At 39.8% G+C, this 21788-nt stretch overlaps 1 protein-coding gene across 3 annotated transcripts in view; it reads right to left on the minus strand.

Annotated features, from left to right (window-relative positions):
• gsk3aa (glycogen synthase kinase 3 alpha a) overlaps positions 1-21483 on the minus strand; it is a 51651-nt gene extending 30168 nt beyond the window's left edge. For all 3 annotated transcript variants that reach the window (XR_004558267.1, XR_004558265.1, XM_034161357.1), the window contains exons 1-6: positions 21135-21483; positions 15311-15396; positions 12439-12540; positions 3830-3913; positions 3344-3454; positions 3020-3150 (exon numbers count right to left, since the gene is read on the minus strand). Coding sequence is in view for 1 of the 3 variants with exons in the window: in XM_034161357.1 (XP_034017248.1) it covers positions 3020-3150; positions 3344-3454; positions 3830-3913; positions 12439-12540; positions 15311-15396; positions 21135-21309 (689 nt within the window). In the remaining 2 variants the exon portion in view is untranslated. The remainder of the gene's footprint in view (positions 1-3019; positions 3151-3343; positions 3455-3829; positions 3914-12438; positions 12541-15310; positions 15397-21134) is intronic.
• Between the last annotated feature and the right edge of the window lie 305 nt (positions 21484-21788).

The raw sequence follows: 21788 nt of genomic DNA on the forward strand, positions 1-21788 counted from the left end.
TTATTGACCAAATACTTATTTTCCACCATAATTTACAAATAAATTCTTTAAAAATCCTACAATGAGATTTCCTGGAATTTTTTTTCTCATTTTGTCTCACATACTTGAAGTGTACCTATGATGAAAATTACAGACCTCTCTCATCTCTCTAAGTACGAGAACTTGCACAATCAGGGACTGATATATATATATAAAGTTAGCGGTTTTATATGATGGCATAAACGGAACATGGAAACAAATTTGGACAAAAATCCGTATAGCAATGCTGGTTTTGTAGCACTGAATTTCACTTCAGTATGTGCACAGCATAAATAACTGCACCACACTTAAAAATTTCAGTGATTGTAAACACATTTTAATTGCATGAATAAAATTATTGGGGACACACACCTGAGCACTGGATGTTTGATCACTGACTGGTACGAGTGCTGTGGGCTTTGGTGCTCGCTCTGTACCTCTTACGTGCTCTTGATTCGGGCAGATTACTCCATTTAATATTTATTTGATGACATGTTTCTTCGTCTTGCAGTGTTCTTCCAAGGTTTTGTTGATTAAATCCGAACATAGCGTTACTGGGTAGCTCAACCTTGCGCAAAAATTCACAGAGTCGCCTTTGTCCACGTCCACCTCCCATTCCAAACATGTCCACTTAAACCTTTTTTTTTGCACCAGTATCGATGTCTTTAACGCAGTCTTCATCTTCTCTCTTGATGTTAAGATGCAGCTCGACAGACCAAACTTGCAGAAATTCAAAACTTCCACATCCAGGTACTTTCAGTGACTTTCAATATTACAGAGATTCTGACTAGCTAAAAGTTTTTTGTTGTATAAAAAGTAACCAATGATGCTGTGCACTTAAGCTTGCAGTTTTGGCAGCACTATTATGGTTCTCATGCATATGAGGAAAGATTTAACTCGCATGGATGACCCGCGCTGCACCACCTACCCAAAATTTTTCTCAACGGATTTACACTGATCTTAGAAATGGCCCAGAAAAACTTTGAAATCCGTGGATCTGTGGAAAATTTTCATCCCTGGATATTATTCCGTCGGGTATCTGGGCTTTCACTCCTGAACAAGCTGAGATGCTCAACTATCCAGGAGAGACTTAGTAAAGCTGCTGCACCTTTCCATCAAAAGGCACCAGTTGAGGTGGTTTGGGCATCTGGTGTGGACGCCCCATGGTCGCCTACCTAGGGAAGTCTTTCAGGCATGTCCAACTAAGAAGGGGGCACAGGAAAGACCCAGGACACGCTGGAGGGATTATATTTCCCAGATGGCTTGGGAATGCAGTGGGATCCCCCAGGAAGAGTTACATGACTTAGACAAGGATAGGGAAGCATGGGATGAACAATGGACCAGTGGTGGGCAAATTGGCTCGCGCAGTCTCGTTTGAGGGTGTGCGGTAAAGGGGTAAAATATGACGCATATGATGTCATTTCTCTACTTCTGGGGGAAAAAAACATGGCATTTTCTCTGAGTTTTTGAGCAAATTACACGCAAACAAAATGAAAATGCAAAGAAAAGTGATGATGCAGTGCGAAAGTGGACATGTCTTGTGGTTTGTTTAAGACCCAGAGCTCAAACATGTCGAGGCGGTTTTGCAGGTGAGAGAAAGTAGCTACTCTGGTTAGCTGTATAGGCTAACACTTACCGACACAACATCTCCCATTTGCCTCGTCTTCCCTTCTCCACTGGGAACTGCACTTTTCAAGACTGCTTCAGTGATTACAGCCGAAAACAAAACAGTACACCTTTTTTCCATGTGAAGTTATACTGTGTACATATTACACAACAGGACCGGCTGCCCTATAAGTGGTCAAATCCCACAATACGAGGTCTGTGAGAAAAGTATCTCACAGGACGGTTTTCAGGTGGATTTCAGATGGATTCCGATTGCTTTTCAGTTGTGTGATTATCCGATTGTGATTGTGCATGAGCTGGACATGCCCGAACATGTCCTGGAAGGCTTCATCACGGCATTGCTTTGTGCCATGCGGCTCCACCGCGACGAGCGGAACTCCTCCGCATGTCTGTCTTAAAGTGCTGATGTCCATGTCTTTTCACAATTCCTGTGCTAGTCAGACAACATACCGGATCAAGACAGCGTCCAGTTTAGAAATGAACGGCACATTCCACTGTTACAGGAGTTTTTGTCATGGAAAGAGGAGCGCTGTGATGAAGCCTTCCAGGACATGTTGGGGCATGTCCAGCTCATGCACAATCACAATCGGATAATCACACGACTGAAAAGCAACCGGAATCCATCTGAAATCCACCTGAAAGCCATCCTGTGAGACCAACACGGAGGTGGTTTTGTGCCGCGTAATGAACGGCTCCGTGGCGCGTCCCTCCGCTTTTCTTTCCATGAAAAAAACTCCTGTAACAGTGGAATGTGCCAAAAAAGTGCTGATGTCCACGTCTCCTGCCTTTTTGTGAAAGTCAGACGAGGTCCCGGATCAACAAAGCCTTCACGTTGGAAATGATCTGGTTATTTGAGCATGTCGATCGGCGCTGGGAGCGCGCTGCGCTCTCAGCAGTTGTGGGACGTCCTTAAAGCGGAAGTAACACTCCTTAATCTGTATAATCCCCATAAAATCGTCCCTGAAAGCCATATTAATTTTCCGAACAGTGTCCACCTGGACGTCTCTCACAGTTTCTGGAAAAAATTGATGCAGCAAGGCTCCAAATCGTTCAGACATTTATTTGCAATAAAAATCCGACGAGAGGGGTGGACCACTGCTCACACAAAGCCTGCTCACAGGCGAATGACGCAACTGACAGGCGTGAAAAAACTCACGCATGCGCACGAAGGTTCAAGCTTGTCTGATGCAATCACACGTGATTCAAATCCATATGGTTTTTGAAAAAAATAAAAAGGTCCGATACTTTTCTCACAGACCTCGTATCATGCAGGATTCAAACGAGACTGCGGTACCCTATCAGCATCCACTATATCTTTCCAAGACTTGATCTGTGTTCCAGTGTGTGAAAAAGCCACAGCTTCATGGTGCCTCACCTGCCAAAATCGCACAGCTTCAGGACAGCAGTTTCTGGATCGACAAGCAAATTTTGAGGCTTGATGTCTCTGTGACACACTCCCTGGGAATGGATATAAGCCAGACTACGAAACAACTGATACATATACACCTGAGGAAATGACAACATAAAATCAGCTGTCCGCACGAGTAACACGTCAACAAACAAACAAACATGACTGAAAAAATGGCTTGCAGGAAAAAAAGTTGTTTTCAAGTGCAATATATATATATATATATATATATATATATATATATATAGTGAACTTTTTGTGTAGAAATTAGTTGACAAGAAAGTATTTTACCTTAACATATATGATCGGAATTATGCTCTTGGCCTTGTTAAAATGCCTGGCAACCCTGTAGACCGTCTCAGGGACAAAGTCCAGCACTAAGTTGAGGTACACCTCGTCTTTCTATACACAACATGGGAAAGGGGTGGGCATAAAACAGGTTTAACATTATGTCCAGAGGATTATCTGTGCTGATCTGCCACATCAGTATCAGGGCAACTCAGGCATTTGTGGGGAACCAGCACTGTCTTCATAAAGACAGAGGCCTTTGTTTGCACGAGGTGACCCAGGTGTCATAAAAAGCTTATTTACGCCCTTAAGAACCTCTTCCTTTTCACAGCACTGACAGCAATTAACAGGTCATTACAGATGTTTCAGTTTAACAAGATGACAGTGTGCTTACCAGCCAAACAAAGCAGGCAACTTAGTTTTCTGGTTACACTTTGTACACCAAATCTTGCAACAATAGTCAAATGAAAATAAAAATAAAGGTATTACCTTTTCACCACTGGAGTAAAAGAAGTAACGTAGCCTGACAATGTTGCAGTGGTCCAGCTTCCTCATGATCTGTAGTTCCCGATTCTAGAAGGACAACAATAAGGTGGATGTGGGGGATTAAATTACTCTGTTTCTGACACGCACCACACCAAAGTTTTTGGGTGTCTTCTAGTCAGGGGTCCCGAGACTGTATACTTTGGGGTGGGGCTAACTCAACAAAGGAAAATGTGATTTGTATGCAATAAAAAATGTCATAGAAGTAACAAACCATTTGACTGGATGAAGTAATGGATGGCAAAATATATATTTTCCTTTTTTGTAAATCGACATCAAAGTTGAAAGTGGCCTTAAAGGGTACACTTACCTTACATTAAAAATACATGGATGACACAAGAAAGTGAAAACATTTATTTCCATTGTGGTCCATTTAAAAATCAAATGTCAAAATAGTAGATAAAATAATAATACTGATAGTAGTTAATAACAATAATAGTGTGTATATGATAACAAGAACCTACACAATTTATAAATACTAAGACAGTAAATTAACATTAATAAATTACGTAATTAAAAGGAAATAAAAGGGCTGAGTTCTTCAAAAACTTGTTGAAGTTTAAGGTTCTTAAAGGACATGTCGCACTGAAATCATAACAATTTAGATTTAGACTGTTAATGACCATCCGATGAGCAACAGGGATTACTTTGTGCACTTCCGTGACCGGGTTTGAAGTATACGGCGTTCAAAGCAAACAGCTACGGAGACTTCTGAAAACAAAGTACTCATGAGTACTCGGGTGTTTCTGACAGGTGACATAGTTACTAGAAGTGTCTCAGCGTGCGCTTCAATGAGCTGAGGCACAGGTTAATTCCAAAGTTTACACAAGTGTGATGCTGTGTTATGATGACTCGTTTTTAAGTGATAACTGTTCATTTTGATGCAGTCACGGTAAAAGGAGCAGCTGTGAGAAGGTTTTGTGCACCTGTGGCAATTAGTCATAAACGCAGCCTGTTAATAACACTAATAAGCAGTGGTGGGCACAGATAACCAAAAAATTAACTTCGATAACAGATAATCAGATAACTGAAAAGTTATCTTTGATAAAGATAAACCGATGAACCACCCAAAAATGTATCGGAAGTTACAGATAACCGATAACTTCCAGTATTGTCTCTGGTACATTTGCAACTGCTAACAAGCTGAATTTGAGTTTAAACACCTCGATCGCTTTTGGAAGCATAAAAAGCAACAAAAGACCCAAACAATGAGTCAGCACTTCTATGTTTGAACATGCTGCCCCCTGCTGGAAGCTACACGGCTACAGCACAGAAGCACCCTGAGAGCAGCCACAAAGCCAGCTCTCTACCAATCACAATGCTCCGGTCAGGCGGAGGTCTTGAAAAATAAAGGCATCCTGACTTATGGTTTGGTGTGAATACTGATAGAATAACTCCATTAATGTCAATTCTGTCATTTGTGGGTGATTCTTTAACTACGGGCACTATTGGCCTTGTAAATGTAATTTCCACCACGCCTTACAATATAAAGCGCCTTGGGGCAACTGTTTGTTGTGATTTGGCGCTATATACATGTGCTCGGATATCACTGTTTATCTCCATAGAAACTACCCAAACAATCTTTCATACAAACTGTTTAAAGGGACATTACAGTGTTGTGGTGGAAATTACGGCAATAGTGTGGGACAACTACATTTTGTTTTAAAAAAATCACAACAGTTGCATGACATTGAATACCCCAATTATGTTTTGATTATTTTACTGGTATTTTATTCAGAGATATTTTAAAACATTAGAAAAAACGTTTCTTTACCATTCATTTTTATCAATGAAGATCAAAAGCCTGGGCGTGGGACAAGCACAAAACAGCAATATTTGCATATAATGATGCTGAAAAAAGGTGAAAAAGTCATCATAGACTACTAGAACAAATTTCTTAACACACTTTCATTGTAAAGATAACTATAAAAGTGTGAAATTTCCCATTTTTTCTGTTATTCATACAATATGATCAAAGGACATAAGTGCCTGTAGTCTAAGAATCACCCATGTACAAAGTTAAAATATAACATATATCTTTTAATGTTGAATAATGCACCAATTCTGAGGTTTTGTAACAAACACAGACAGCTCGCAAAGGATTCTGGGTAAAAGTGCCTCTGCTAAACACTGATTGGTTCAGTCATTCATTATGTAAACCAACACATTAATGTGACATGTGTCGTGTGTTGGTGTTTACAGATAAATGAGCTTTTGTAAAATATTCCATTTTTATTTGTAAAAACAGGCATTTTTATGGAGCCCTGGAAGTGTCATCACAAAATGTTTTGCATGTGGAGAGAATGTGCGCTCATTTTATTAGTGCTGTACGCACGTTTTATGATGTGTGCACGTTTGATGATGTAAAACGTGCACTCAATATTGTGTTGACACATAAATGTTGGCTTTACACTGTGCGAGTTTTGGCCCTTTTTCAAATGATTTTTCATTCGTGTGAGAAATGTTTGGGCCGAGTTTCAGGTTAATCGCGCGTCCTGCATCGTGTAGTGTACATGGAGTAACAAACTGCGTTCAACATCTCACGACCACCTCCTGATTGCCGATTGTATGGTCGAATGAAAATCAAACCTGTTTGATATTCTGGTCGGCCGTCGTGCGGGTGTCCTGCTCCTGAAGAGCGACAAGCATCCAACCGCTTGCACTGTGCATGTGCAAACACCGCAGAGCTGTCTTGTAATGTTTTTTGGTGGTGTTTTTTGTTTTGTTTTTAAACTTAATTTGTAAAAAAAAAAAAAAAGCCATTTGCAAAGCCAAAAAGTTGATTTGACAACCATCTGATATAACTGGGGTCCAAATAAATAGAACACTGCCATGTACTGGTGCCCAGACGCTTAGTACTTAGGGCGAATACTGCCATGAACACTACTGGCCAGTAGATGACAGTAGAGGCCTTGAAAACCTGCCAAAACAAAATTCCAGATAATCCGTGTCTGCTACATTGATTTAAGATGCGTGGAATTTAACAAACGCAAATACAATAATGTCTATAAACCCAGAGAATATATTCACGAGAGTTTTAGGCACTAGAGTTTAATGCTGCTGTCCGTGGAGCCTGAACAGAGTGTCTGAAATGCATTTGTCCTGTCGTGAACGTACTGAGATTACCCATAATGCACTGCTGGGCAAAGCATGTGTCACAAAACCTTAAAAATTAGCACATTACTTTAAAACTAAAACATATATCTGATGTTTTCACTTTATAAAACTTCAGGCATGACAGTAATTTTAAAGAACTTGTCCAAAATTAGTTTGGTTAAAATTTGAACCATAAGTTAAAAATGTATGCATCTGGATGACTTGGGTGATATTGCCATCATCAGTATGGTGTTAAAGAAAATGATTTTTTTTTTTTGTGACCAGTTCTTCATTGCCTGCAGTGGGTAGAGTGGTTTCTCCTGAAACTAGTTTGCTTGTTTGCAGAGGGTAGAACTAAAAATCTCTTAGGAAACTTTCAACAGCTTGGTCTCAACTGATTTTAAATTTTAAACATGTTTCCTGCTGTTCAGCTTGCTTTACTACTCGTACGTTATCGGTCTAAAAGTTATTGGATGACAATTCATCGGAAGATAATTAGTCTGATAATGGTTTTTAAAGTTATCTAAAAAGATAATCCGATAATGAAAACATTATCTTCGATAATTATGTTATCGGATTATCGGAAGTGTGCCCACCACTGCTAATAAGTGTTGTATATAACTGTGAAAAATCTAATAAATATATATCTGTGTCATCACAGAGACATTCCATGTCCATTAAGTGGCAATAAACAGCTGACATGCAGGTTAAAACAGTGTAACAGCTGTTTTAACCTGCATGTCAGCTGTTTAACATTCAACATTCTCTTTTAAAAACTTACTTATAGAAATTGACAGTTTTATGACATTTGAGAGTCTACAAGCTTAATGCTGATTATTCGTATTTTGTTCAAATTAAGACAAAAGTCAGTCTAAATTGGGGTTAAAACAGCTGCTGTGCGCACACACGCACACAAACACATTGTCAAAGTAAAAAAAAAAATTATTTTCATTGAAAGCTCCATTAACATTCCACTCACCCCAGTGTAAAAATTTCCAAATTAGTCCACAACAAAAACAAGCCCCTACGCACGCATCACGCGCACACGATTGCGATCACCAGCCATGGAATGGTCCAGTCGTCCACACTCGGATCATAGCCAGAGATTATTTTCAAGTTCCACTCGGCCAGAGAATAATGTCCAGGTCCACTCGCTCTCAGGTTCTGGTCGCACGTGCGCATAATGTCCGATCACAGCTCTGCCTTCAACTCAACTTCCATTAGCTCCTGAAAATAGCGTCTTCTGAGTTTTCCCAATACGAGACATACATCTGCATGTCCAGGCATGTCCGCAGCAGTAAACCAGCAGCTGTGGCACAAACAGCAACATCACAACACTTTAATTTCCAAAATCCGACAGACTCTGAAAAAGTTAGGAGTTTCGGGGTGAAGTCTGTTGTCTCCTCCGTAAATCCGAGCCACTGCTTTCAAAGAAAATTACCGAAGCTTCGTAATGGGACATAACCTCAATCATTTTGCTCTGTCTGTCTTTCTGGGATGTTTCTGTTTTGCTCATATCTACGTCACACACAGAGAAATGCAGAGAATTGCAGAGTGAGACATTTTCTGGAAAAGCACCCGTTTCCTCGCTTTGGGAGAGGAATAAAAAACAGCAGAAACCACTAATTATGAGCGCATGTGCGCAGGAAGACTTATAATCGTGTACTTTGATGTATTGCTAACTGGGACGTAAAAAAAAAAAAAAAAAAACCATGCGACATGTCCTTTAAAAACATCTATATATGGGATCTCTATGCTTGTGTGCTTGCGTGCGTTGTGTATGGCTTCGATCATGGCGAAACCAGGGAGAGCTGACATTTGTTGTTTGGAATGCTTACATATTTTGGGTCAAGGATGAATGCTGCAAAAACGGACAAATACTTTTTGAGAAATTATGGATTTTCGCTAACCAGTATACATTGGACATTGTGGTGCAATGCACCATGGGAGTTCACAGTTTTAAATGTCATTATTGTGGTTCAGATTAGTTTAACAGTGTTGTTAGTGTTATTGATTTGTTGTGTTTTTGTTGTTCAGTTGGTTTAGTCAGTTTAGTTACGTGTTATGTTGGTGCTATGAGTGAAATGTGTATTGCTTTTATTGTCTTTCACCACCGTCTCTGTCAAATTAAAATTAACCCCAACACTGTTTTTCTTCAGACTGTTTTTTGTCGCTGAAATTATCGAGAGAGTTGGCATGTTCAAGTCACAGCAGAGTTGCCAGTAATTCTAAAATCATAAAACTCTTTATAAGAAAATGATAATGCATTCTAACAAGATTTTCAGGAGTTCACGGGGTCTTTTTACCTCCTGAAATTGATATGCAGTAGTTCATTTATTTATTTATTTAACATTTACTTTTGTGTGCTTCTTACCCTGTGTGCTGCTATACAATGCTGATGGAGCCTCAATTTCCCTGAGGGGGTCTTCCCAAGGGATTAATAAAGTCCTATCTAATCTACATTTATTTCTAAGGCCATGCTTGGGCTGCTGCTGCCTTCTTACATCTATCATTTGAACACAGAGAAGTGTTGATTCTTACTCTTTGCGTTCAAATGATCATTTGTTGCTCTCTGTTCTATTTGTCCGCACACAACTGGGGAAAAGGGCTTTTGTTTGCTCGCCTCCATTTACATGGAACATGTTACAAAAAGACTGGAAATTAACTGAATTTATTTCATTTGGTTGCTTTTAAGTCCAGACTGAGAGCACTTGAAAAGACTTCTTTAAATTGCATCTGCTTTTTGTAAATGTATGTTATTTTAATATGGTAATTTAATTTAATAGTTGTCTAACTTTTGCTGCCTCTTGGCCAGGATTCTCTTGTAAAAGAGGTTTTTAATCTCAATGGGACTTTCCTGGTTATATAACTAAAATAAAAACAACACTAACAACACCACTAACAACATTGTTAAATGAACCACAGTAACAACATTTAAAACCTCAAAACACCAAACTCCCATTTATTAAGGTGGTCCCGAAAAACAAACTTTTTCAAGGTGCTTCTTCATCTTTTTTTTTTTTTTTGGTTCCTTTAGGGGTAAAAATAAATTGGGTAAAATTTCATGAGATTTGAAAAGTATTCACCACTGCTGCCTGGCCCCTGTTTTTTGTGACATGTGAGTGACTGGACTGGACACACTAGTCCATTAGTGGCAGATTTTGTTACATCTGCCACAGGTCGCATTGTTGAGGCATTCACCGTCAACATGGACTTCCTCATCAATGACCCCTCAGAGTGGGAGGACGACCAGTCGTCACAGCAGGTCTTGTATAACATTGCTGGTGTTGATGATTTTGCTGAGCGAAGAGTTGCACTTATCCAGGATTACAATTAGATCCTAAGGAAGAATGAACAGCAGCGCCAATACCTAATGCAAGTTTGAGTGGCATCGACATCAGTTCCCAGAGATGAAGAAAATTGGAACCAAACGCCACTCCCCATGAATGTTTGTTTTCACCAAATAGGTGGACAGCAACATGTAATACTTTATCTCTCCTATATGGTCAGTTAAAGGAGAAAGGATTGTTGTATCAATTTGCATTTCATTTGTCAATAGGTACATTACTATTGCTGGTTTGCCCTAATGAGCTCAACCATTGCAATTTCCACCCTGCGTGCAGCAGTGGTAAGAATTGTCGTATCAAAATAAAATTTTGCAGAAAACACTTTCTCATCAAGATGAACAATTCTGTCAGGGAGCACCTTAAGAAAGTCACATTTCTATTTTTGGCATGCTGTAGAGGACTAATACAACCCCTGGCAATAATTATGGAATCACCGGCCTCGGAGGATGTTCATTCAGTTGTTTAATTTTGTAGAAAAAAAGATCACAGACATGACTGTGAGCGCCTTGGGCATTCCGCACGAATCTGCTTGAAGTGGGGGTGGGTGTTTGCACAATCTCATCCAAATATTATGTTTGCCAGACCATCCATTTCAATAAGATGTCTGATTTCCTCACAAATAAAGAATAAATCTCTGTTTTTTCCTGTCCTTATGTCATTTATTAAATGTGTTCCTTGTCAGCTGTTGTCTGGTGCAGCAAAAAAGTGCCATGACAAGCACGGTTGGTTCTCAATATTAACTACACGGACAATAATTTACTTCACGGAAATATTTTCCACAGCATTTATATTAACTCTCTCTCATGGAACCCTCATGGAAGCTTCAAAAAGTTCCTGTTTAAATCCAGGCGACTCTGCAGTTAAACAATCCGTTTGTTGCCGTCTGTACAAAGATAGCCACATTATTACAGAACATTTCCTGTTTCATGGACAAGACCCTTTCACAATAAGAGCACAAGACACAGAATTAATTTATTTTAGGTAGGTGTTTAATAAACTTTATTTAAAAAGAACATTAATTTCAGGTGGGCATTTAACCAACTTTGTGTCTGCTGCTTTTTCATCTCTGCAGAAAAAAAAAAAAAGTGACATGATGTGCACAGTTAGTTTCCAATGATAACCACGCAGACAACAATTTACGGAAACATTTTGCACAGCGTTACATTAAAACAGAAACTCTGGCACTCACGGAAGCCTCAAAAAACTCCTACCTGTTGAAATCCAGGAGACTGCGGTTAAATAATCCATTTGTTGCCGTCTGTGACTCCTACTCATTGAGATAAAAAAAAAAAAAAATCTTAATGTTCCCGTCAACCTCTCACTGAAACAGTGGAACATCCAGTCTGTCACTGACTGTCAACACTTGAAGGCAGTTTTCTCTGTGGTCAGTCCTGAAATGAGGAGTGTTCCTCTCTGTGTCCCACTCATTCACACTCAAAATGGCAAACAAACATCCAGCTGGCAGGAAAGATCTCTGTCTGAACGCCCCTCAAAATTCTGAACACGCACAAAGCTTTCTGACAAGCTTTGCGGACATCAGCTGACAAGGAACTCATTTTAGTGGATAGAAAAGACTTTTGTCAGACAAAAATGAACACAAATTGATAGCTCTTTCACCGTGTGACTGTACAAAGCTGGCCACATTGTTACAGAACACTTCCTTTTTCTTGCACAAGAGTCTTTCACAATAAAAGAAAAGACAAAGGGATGACATCATCACAAGTCCAACAGTGAAGAGGAGAAAAACATTGTGAAAATACATTATTTTTTGCCTTTTACAATATGCCGGAGGTCAGGGAATTAATTTATTTTAGGTGGGCATTTAATAAACTTTAATGTAAAATAATAATAATTTAATTGTGGGTGGGTGTTTAACCTGCTTTCTTCAAAAACAGGAGGCGGGTGGATGCTCGGCCCTGGACCCGCTGATGTGCAACGCAACACACACACACACACACACACACACACACACACACACACACACACACACACACACACACACACACACACACACACACACACACACACACACACACACACACACACACACACACACACACACACACACACACACACACACACACACACACACACACACACACACAGCTGTACCTTAAACCTCTTGTCCTGTAGCACTTTCTTGATAGCCACCATCTCTTGGTTGTCTATGAGCCGTGCTTGGTAGACAACTCCAAACGACCCATTGCCAATCACCTGCAAGAGATGGAGAAAAAAAAATTATGACTTGGGAAGTCTGAACCAACTAGATCTTATGGTAACTGATCTACAAGTTAATCAGCAGCCATATTTGGCAGTTATGCAAAATGTCTATGAGCAGTGTCATTCTCTGCAGTGTATTATATCACATGTGATATAATACACTAGCCGATTACCTGCCACAGGACAGGTTTAATTCAGTGACTGAAATGAAAACCTCATCTTCACCAAAAAAAGCTATCACCTCCTACCTATCCTGGATTCCAGAGAACTGTTAAGGCACCTTGACACTTGCACAAATTTGATCCACACACTGGCACGCACCTTTACGTGCCAGTGAGTAAACGCGTCATAAACTGTTCTAAACTGCGTTAACTGTTTGTGGCTGCATGCTAGTGCGCAAAGAAAATTTTGAAATGTTCAAAACTTCTGGCACGCATTAATTTTGTGAACTAGTCATGAACATTACGCAATATATTCGAAAACTCTGCGTTTCAATGAGTGTCACTGCACGCAGCGCATCTGAGCAATTATGACGAGATGTCAAATAACATCATAAACATTACATACATAATAAACATAATTTTAGAGATATGTTATCTAACTCATAAGAATGAATGAAAATGCAACTATTTTACCAATCCACTACAACACATATTATAAATAATTACCTTTGAGACAAGATTCCAAAGCATTCTCCACCACATGACGCGCATGAGACAACCTGTAGCTGTAGATAATTTCTGTGTGATTCTGGGAGTGATGAGAGATGGTCTCATCAACCACGTTCTGAGAGAAAATGTGTCATCGGGTACGAAATTATTTTATATAGCGTGGTGCCCAGCGGGACAAAGGCGGATCAAAGCGGGACGCATTCGCATGACGAATTGCGTGGCAACGTGGGGATCAAATTTGTGCAAGTGTCAAGGCACCTTTAGGGTGCAATTAAAGCTGCCTCAAGAAGACACTACTACTATTACCACTACTACTACGATACTTGCAAAAATGAAGCGTAAAAGTTCAGAGGAAAAATTAAAGAATAGAAATAAAGTATGACACCAAACTTTGAGCACACGTGCCAATGATGATGCAGCACAGAAGTACTCTATCCTTAACTACAAGTACTAAAGTACTCAATAACCTATGTGGCTTGCAGTATGTCAAAGTATGTGTGTGCCAGGTTTGGTTCAATTCTGAAGTGCTGTTTGAACAGGAGAGGGACATATACACACACACACACACACACACACGTCTCATAGTATATAGAAGTGAAGAAGCACAGTTCACCAAATAATACAGCACGCTCTGCCAAACTAGCTGCTTGCACACATCACATATCAGTAGTAGTGAAATCTTTAATGATGAAACATCTGACATAACAATCTGGTTAACCTCCACACTGAAGAGCACCAAAGGCCCATTTATACATGCAACTGACAAATATGATGTATTAATAAAATACTAAAAGTTTAATTTTCTCCCCTTGAAGATGCCGTAACAGAACAATTTCCTTCATGCAGACCTTCATATAGTGTGCTTATGTGTTGTGTGTACCAAATTCATGGACAGACAGATAGACTCCCCCATCTTTGTAAAGACCAGCCAGATATGGTAACAGAAATTCTGTTATATTGGGTGATAAAAATTATTGTACTTATCAATCAATCAATCAATTTTTTTTTTATATAGCGCCAAATCACAACAAACAGTTGCCCCAAGGCGCTTTATATTGTAAGGCAAGGCCATACAATAATGATGTAAAACCCCAACGGTCAAAACGACCCCCTGTGAGCAAGCACTTGGCTACAGTGGGAAGGAAAAACTCCCTTTTAACAGGAAGAAACCTCCAGCAGAACCAGGCTCAGGGAGGGGCAGTCTTCTGCTGGGACTGGTTGGGGCTGAGGGAGAGAACCAGGAAAAAGACATGCTGTGGAGGGGAGCAGAGATCGATCACTAATGATTAAATGCAGAGTGGTGCATACAGAGCAAAAAGAGAAAGAAACAGTGCATCATGGGAACCCCCCAGCAGTCTACGTCTATAGCAGCATAACTAAGGGATGGTTCAGGGTCACCTGATCCAGCCCTAACTATAAGCTTTAGCAAAAAGGAAAGTTTTAAGCCTAATCTTAAAAGTAGAGAGGGTGTCTGTCTCCCTGATCTGAATTGGGAGCTGGTTCCACAGGAGAGGAGCCTGAAAGCTGAAGGCTCTGCCTCCCATTCTACTCTTACAAACCCTAGGAACTACAAGTAAGCCTGCAGTCTGAGAGCGAAGCGCTCTATTGGGGTGATATGGTACTACGAGGTCCCTAAGATAAGATGGGACCTGATTATTCAAAACCTTATAAGTAAGAAGAAGAATTTTAAATTCTATTCTAGAATTAACAGGAAGCCAATGAAGAGAGGCCAATATGGGTGAGATATGCTCTCTCCTTCTAGTCCCCGTCAGCACTCTAGCTGCAGCATTTTGAATTAACTGAAGGCTTTTTAGGGAACTTTTAGGACAACCTGATAATAATGAATTACAATAGTCCAGCCTAGAGGAAATAAATGCATTACTTATGACTGAGTAACATTTGCAACAACAGCTCAGGTGATAAAGTTGTTCAACATATAACAGTAGACTTTCTCTGGAGCCCACAGATCTCAGCTTTATGTCGTTCTTTGCTCTGATAACTGAAGTGAACAGTGTAATGACTTATTTTGGACAATAATGTACAAGGACACATCTTGTTAGCACTAGCTGGTTTTGGGTTTTATAGTTACTGACCTTGATGTCTGTATAAGAGACTTCCTGTGGGCGGTCTGGTCCTTGCCCTGGTGTTGCCACAACTGTTGTTACTTTCCCGCTGTCTCCTAAGCAACAAGACGGAAAACACGGTCAACATGAAATCAGGTGACTTCAGGATACAGAGCACACAGAAAACACCACTGGCAACCATGTGCTGTCTTTCATACAGAATTCCCAACATCGTCAAAACAATATCGCTGACATTCAACTCAGGATGCTTGTTGTAGCCAAACTAAGCATGGAGACTGTCTCCCTAACAGCCATTTTTAGAATTAGGTCAACAGTGGCATCATGAATAAATCACTTTTATGAAGCCGCTGGAAAAGAAAAACAAACATTTTTATTCAAGATACTGTGCCAATAATAATAATAATAATAATAACTAGCGCATTGTACGTGGCAATCCACAGGCTCTAGATTGGGTAGTGTTTATAAAATAGGTAGCTGATATTTTTAAAGGGATGGTAATAAATTGCACAAAGTTTCTATAATGAGCTGGAATGACATGTGAACAGAAGTCCCTGACCCTTTCCACACAGGTATCCCCAATGAGAATGGGCTGAATGTCCATTTTAGAGAAAGTGATTGCATTAATAATCATGCAACCACTTTCTGATGAATTATGTCTAGAAGAAGATAGCACTTTCATTAAAGTACTATTTTTTTTCCCATTTCATGAGCATTATTAGTCCAACAAACACAAACCAAGCAGAAAACCTTTGACTACAAAGTAATTGTACAAATTCACCTCACAGAGGGTGAAAAAGTCAATAATGTATTGCTGCCATGAAAACTGACCAGAGTTGTCCAAACCTGTGTCAGAGACAAACCCAAACCCAAACCTGTGTCCCCAAACCCGTCAGATCTGACAGACTTCAGAACACATACTTACTTAGCTGAGTCAGCATGTAGGTAGATATGATAAATTTTCAATTGTAATGTTCTGAGGAAGACTTGAGGCTCCTTCTGTGAATGTCAGGTTGATGACAGAAAGTCACACTGATACAAAAACACTGAACGTGTGCACAATGAAACAATGATAAAAACAGAAACTCTGGCAAAACCAGAATGAAGCCTGTGACAGATAATTGACCTCAGACAAGTTTCTAAAATGTGGAAGCTGTTTTTCATACTGTAGTATGGGGGAAATAAATAAATCACATCTCTGTCTTTGCAGAGACAGACAACCAAAAATAAATAAAACATGTCTTTTTATAGCCTGTATGGACTGCATACGCGTTTTATGTGTTGTTGTCCAGCAGGTGAGCTCAGTGTATGAGATCATCATGGAGACCTTGTGAGCTAGTCACTCTGCAGGTCTCGCTGTTTCAGCTGTAACAGACACCAGCCTGTCACACTTTTTTAGCTGAGGACAAGTTACTGCATGTGCTGGAATAAAGACAAGTAGCTCTGGCTGTGAAAGGGCCACAATGAAACAGCTGTTGTCTGGTATGGTCATAGTCAGACCGACAGCAATAACACTGGCAAAAGCTGATCCATTCCATTAAACATAGCAGATCACCAATACAAAAATTTATTAATTAATTATTTATTAATTTATTATAATTTTTAGATTATAAAAAGGAACAAATAATTAGTTTATAAGCTTCTTCTCATGCTTTGCCAGCCAAAGCCACATAAATAAATCCACAAATTGTAATTAATGTCCGATTGATGACAATTAATGAAAATTAGAATTACAGTGCATTGTTTTGGGGAGTGTTGGGAATTTCTGTGCCTGATGTGGCTTGTCAAACACAGTACTCCAGATTTTAGTTTATGCCATTTATTTATTAAAGAGTATGGTTTTGTCCTCCTCACATTACACTTTCTGTAATGAGTAACGGTTTTAATTTTTAACAAGACAGACTGCAATTATATGACACCTTCATGCTCAAAGCCCTTTACAGTGATTTTGTCTGCACACCCCATTCCCCACCACACACACACACACACACACACAAGTCAGATTGTTGCCATGCAAGGAACTCAAATGCACACATAGTGTGACTTGACAACTAAAGGTGCCCTAGCACAAGCGTGTTTTTGATTCAAGACCTGTGTCAACCTGTGTTGTGCTGGAGAGTAAACTTGTCTTTAACGGGTGCAGACAGGACGCCAAAGGAGCTCCGGTGTGTGCTATTGCGCACAGAGAATTGTAAAATGTTCAAAAAATCTTTCACGCACAAATGTCGTGCTATGTGGCGTGATCTAATCTCCAACACGACGTGCAGCTCATCAAGTGGATTAAACAAGAAGTGAACAGAGCGAGAGGTGACGTCAGCGGATCGCATCAGAGCGCATCTGACGGATTATGACAAGAAGTTAAATCTGTTATAAGCATACTTTAACAGCTGCACACATGACGGAAAGTAAATGCAACTGTTTTATCAAGCCATGGCAAGGTAAACATGACAAATAATGACCTTTTTAGACAGCTCAAAATGCTTTCTGCAGCTTGTTAGGTGCGTGTACAAATGGCTCTGGTTGCAGCCTCCTCTGTGATTCAGGAAGTGATTAGAGCCATTTCAATAGCAAATTTGCAGAAAAAAATGATAAATCTGCCACAAAATAATTATTTTATATATGTAGCATCCAGGGCAGAGTGCATGGCAGCCGGTAGAACAAAGAATGGCGTCCAGCTGTGAACACAGCGGGTGGGATCGTCATGACACAGGTCGTGCTGTTGCGTGAATCAAAAACATGCTTGTGTCAGGGCACCTTTACACTTGTATTGAGACAGCATACTTGACACGTCATTTAAAATAGAGTTACTCCCATCTCACATACGAAAACATATCCATGATCCAGTCAGTCAGTATTGTTTGGTCCCAACAACATCTGGATTCATGAGGTATTAGGTAGTGTCATGAGTTGTAGTGTCACCAAGTGAGAGAGGAAACAATCGTCACACCACTTTGAACTGGAGATGTCACAAGATAACTGTCAATCAGAAAAACAAACAACTAGACGTGCACCAATCTAATGTTTTATTTTTGTTTTTTAGATGAGCTGATAACAGATAGATGTAACTAGTAGACATGTAATAGACAATACAATAATGACCACAGGAAAGCAGTTTTCCTCTAAAATCACAGATGATTGAAAGCAGATAACTGTTAAATTCTATGGCAATGGTTTTACAGTTGCAGCAAATTTGTATTTGGAAGCTAATTGTGATCATAAAATTTTCGCACTATTTTGATATTTCTCGCAATATTACCTAAGAAACACCACTTTATGACCAGTGTTCTACTGAATGATTACTAAAGGTTTTGCATCAGCAAGAAACATAGCTTTGACTAGAGATGGGTATCGAGAACCAGTTGCTTTCAGGTATCGTTAAGAAATGAGTCGATCCACCTACATCAATAATCTTTTTGCTTAATGATTCCCTTATTGGTCCTTCAGAGTGGCCGTTGTTTTGGGGGGTGTTTGTCAGGAAAATGATCATTTCTCTACATTGAATACAGACCCTGCAGCGGGTCTGTTATCAACTTTTCTGCAGCACGGCTTCGCTTTGAACCAATCGAAGCAGTGATTCGATCTACTGCTTCGTTGATTCATTGTTTCATTTCGCTTTATCTTAATTTTTCCCTGCTAAAACCCTAAACAGCATATGTCTGTGACTAATATTTACCTTTTTTATGTTAAACCAACCTGTTATGGTCTTCTGAACCTGTTGAAAGATGTATTTTATAACTTAAAAACAGGGCCGATACTAACACGTTATGTCTATGGCGTTTTATATGTTAAAGTTAGCATTAAGCTGTTCACATCTCAGCACATCTGTGTGCATTTGTTTTCTGTATAATAATTAATGGCTCCGCGTTCATTGTCATAAAAGAGTCAAATTGTAATTTTTTAAAATTTATTTTTATTCATATATTAATAATAGCAACAACAACAACAGGCTAATAGTAGTAATAACTAATAATGCTACAATACAATTTTAGAGAAAGAGACAAAAAGTACCTGATGAATCAAAACACAACAGAAAAGATAAAACCAACTAACAATGAAAATAAATAAATACATATACGAGAAAGAAATAACTAGAAATAAATAACTGTTTCCTGTGAACACCTAGTGACTCTTACACCTCCACTTCATCCCCGTTTTATTTAAGTTTAATGACAATTTGTTTTGGTCAAACCATATTTTCATATTTTCAATTTGTTAATTTCTTGAGATGTAACAATGTGATTTCCTATAGAAACGATCTGCCAAGCTAGAAAACTGCTGCATCCTCGTAAGGGCAAAATACTACTGGAATAAATGTGAATAAGGAAAGTTGGGTTTTTTCTCACCAAAATGGATGCTGCACTCACTGCAGTTTATTGTCTGGAATAGCCCCAGATTGCATTTCAGAGTTTCTAGAATTCAAAAATTTTCATGCGGTTGGTGTTGGGGGGTAATTTTGGGGTAATTGTGACTCACTTTTGTGCAGATTAAAGTCACTAACTGAGACTCCTGTCTTGTTGCGAGAAAGAAACAAGAACCGTCCTCCGTTCTGTTCTCGCAGCTCCAAACACTGTGCTGCTCTCTGCAGAGTCAAGTTAGAACGATAGAGTCCAGTCGGAATTAATAAATTCAAAGAGCAATGCTGTTTAAATCAAATGACACCACTTTCCAAACATTGTAATACAAACAAACTGCAATCGATCAAAACGTTTTTTTTCCCCTCCCAAAACGAGACGTCCTGCGCTGATGTGCCGCAGTCGGCTGAGCTCAGCTCAAAGGTTGGAGTGACATTCAAAATGTCTGAAAGGAAATGCGGTTGACAAAAACTACAGATTTTATTTATGTCCAGAGATCAAGGATTCAGTGACCAATTTAAAATGTTGTTAACACAGAATACCTGTAAAGCCTACTTTTAGTACAGAGAAAATTCACAAAAGGTATCGATAAAGAAAGGGATTGATAAGCGGAATCGATAACGATAAAATCTTATTAATACCCATCCCTAGCTTTGACCCCTCATGGTCAGTTAGCTAAAACTGAAGGAACCCAGTAAGGAAACCTCAGAACTCTGATGCTATCAAACAAGTATGTCCTTTAAACCATACCATAACCCAGCATCACTCTGATTTCTAATGTAAAGTGTTGGGTAGGTACCCGTGAGTGTCCTAGTGCCTACACCCCTGTTCCATACCAATAAGGTTTTGGTATCATGAAATATAAAGTAGGAGCAAGTCAATTCCTCGACATTTAAGAAGCAGACAGTCCAGCTCTTGTCGTGGATCACTTGCATCCTCCAGGCGCGGGCCACCTGCTGTTACGCTTTGTCCCATTGGTGACCTTGTGAGGAGAACTTTTAGCTCTGATCCCTCTCGAGTCAAAAGAACCGGTTATCTGGTGACTGTCACTAAAATCCCCAAATGAAATATTGAATCAGGCACTTATTATCCGTGTATCAACCTAACCTAGCTAAACCACAAAGAACTAAATCAGTGTAAGCGCCGATTCACGTTGACAGCAGAGGCAGTGGAATCAAAATGATATTCATATGTTTCACAAGTAAAACATAATATTCCTCACGTCGGCTGGGTGCACACTGAAGGAAAGCCAAGAATGTCAAGCTGCTTCGGTTTAACATCAGCAGGGTAATTAACAATGTACAAAACAAGTGGCTAACGTTAGCTAGCATGTTACTGAGGTGGTCAGCCATAGCAGCAGCAACGACTTTCCTCCAGGATATTGTGAAACCAATATTCACCTTTACCGTGGAAGCAAAAGCAAAGACTAAAGTTTACAGAACAAGCAAGCTTAAACACTGAGCTAGCGGTAGATCAGAACTTACTTGAAAGCTTTAAGTTCGAGCATCCCGATGAGCTGCTACCGGAGGCCTGCGGGACCCCGGATTTTCCTGTGCTGCTCCCCACGGCAGCGGCTGATCCAGCGGACGCGGCAGCGGCTCCTAGAACACCTGGCGGCTCAGCAAACGAGCTGGTCCTCTGCCGCCCGCTGCCGCTCATATCTCTTTGCAGGGGTCAGGGTGGTATTTTCACTTATTTCGACCAAGTGACTGTTAATTGAATATCCAACAGCGAATAATTTTGCACGGACACAACGAGAAACACAGATCTACTTGCCGCTGGTTGTCCGGACTGACAGCGCTTCGTTGACACCTAGAAACAGAGACAACCGACTGTTCGCAATGCCACCTGGGAAATGAAGTTCGAAGGAGTTGTTGGTCATGTTTCTTACAGCCTCACTATATATATATATATATATATATATATATATATATATATATATATATATATATATATATATATATATATATATATATATATATATATATATATATAGGGCAGCACGGTGGCTTAGTGGTTAGCACTGTTGCCTCACGGCGAGAGGGTCATGGGTTCCCGCCTGTGGCCTTTCTGTGTGGACTTGGCATGTTCCCCCCATGTTTGCGTGGGTTTCCTTCGGGTGCTCCGGTTTCCTCCCA

Source organism: Thalassophryne amazonica, chromosome 20 (assembly GCF_902500255.1).
Source record: "Thalassophryne amazonica chromosome 20, fThaAma1.1, whole genome shotgun sequence".
Lineage (NCBI taxonomy): Eukaryota > Metazoa > Chordata > Actinopteri > Batrachoidiformes > Batrachoididae > Thalassophryne > Thalassophryne amazonica.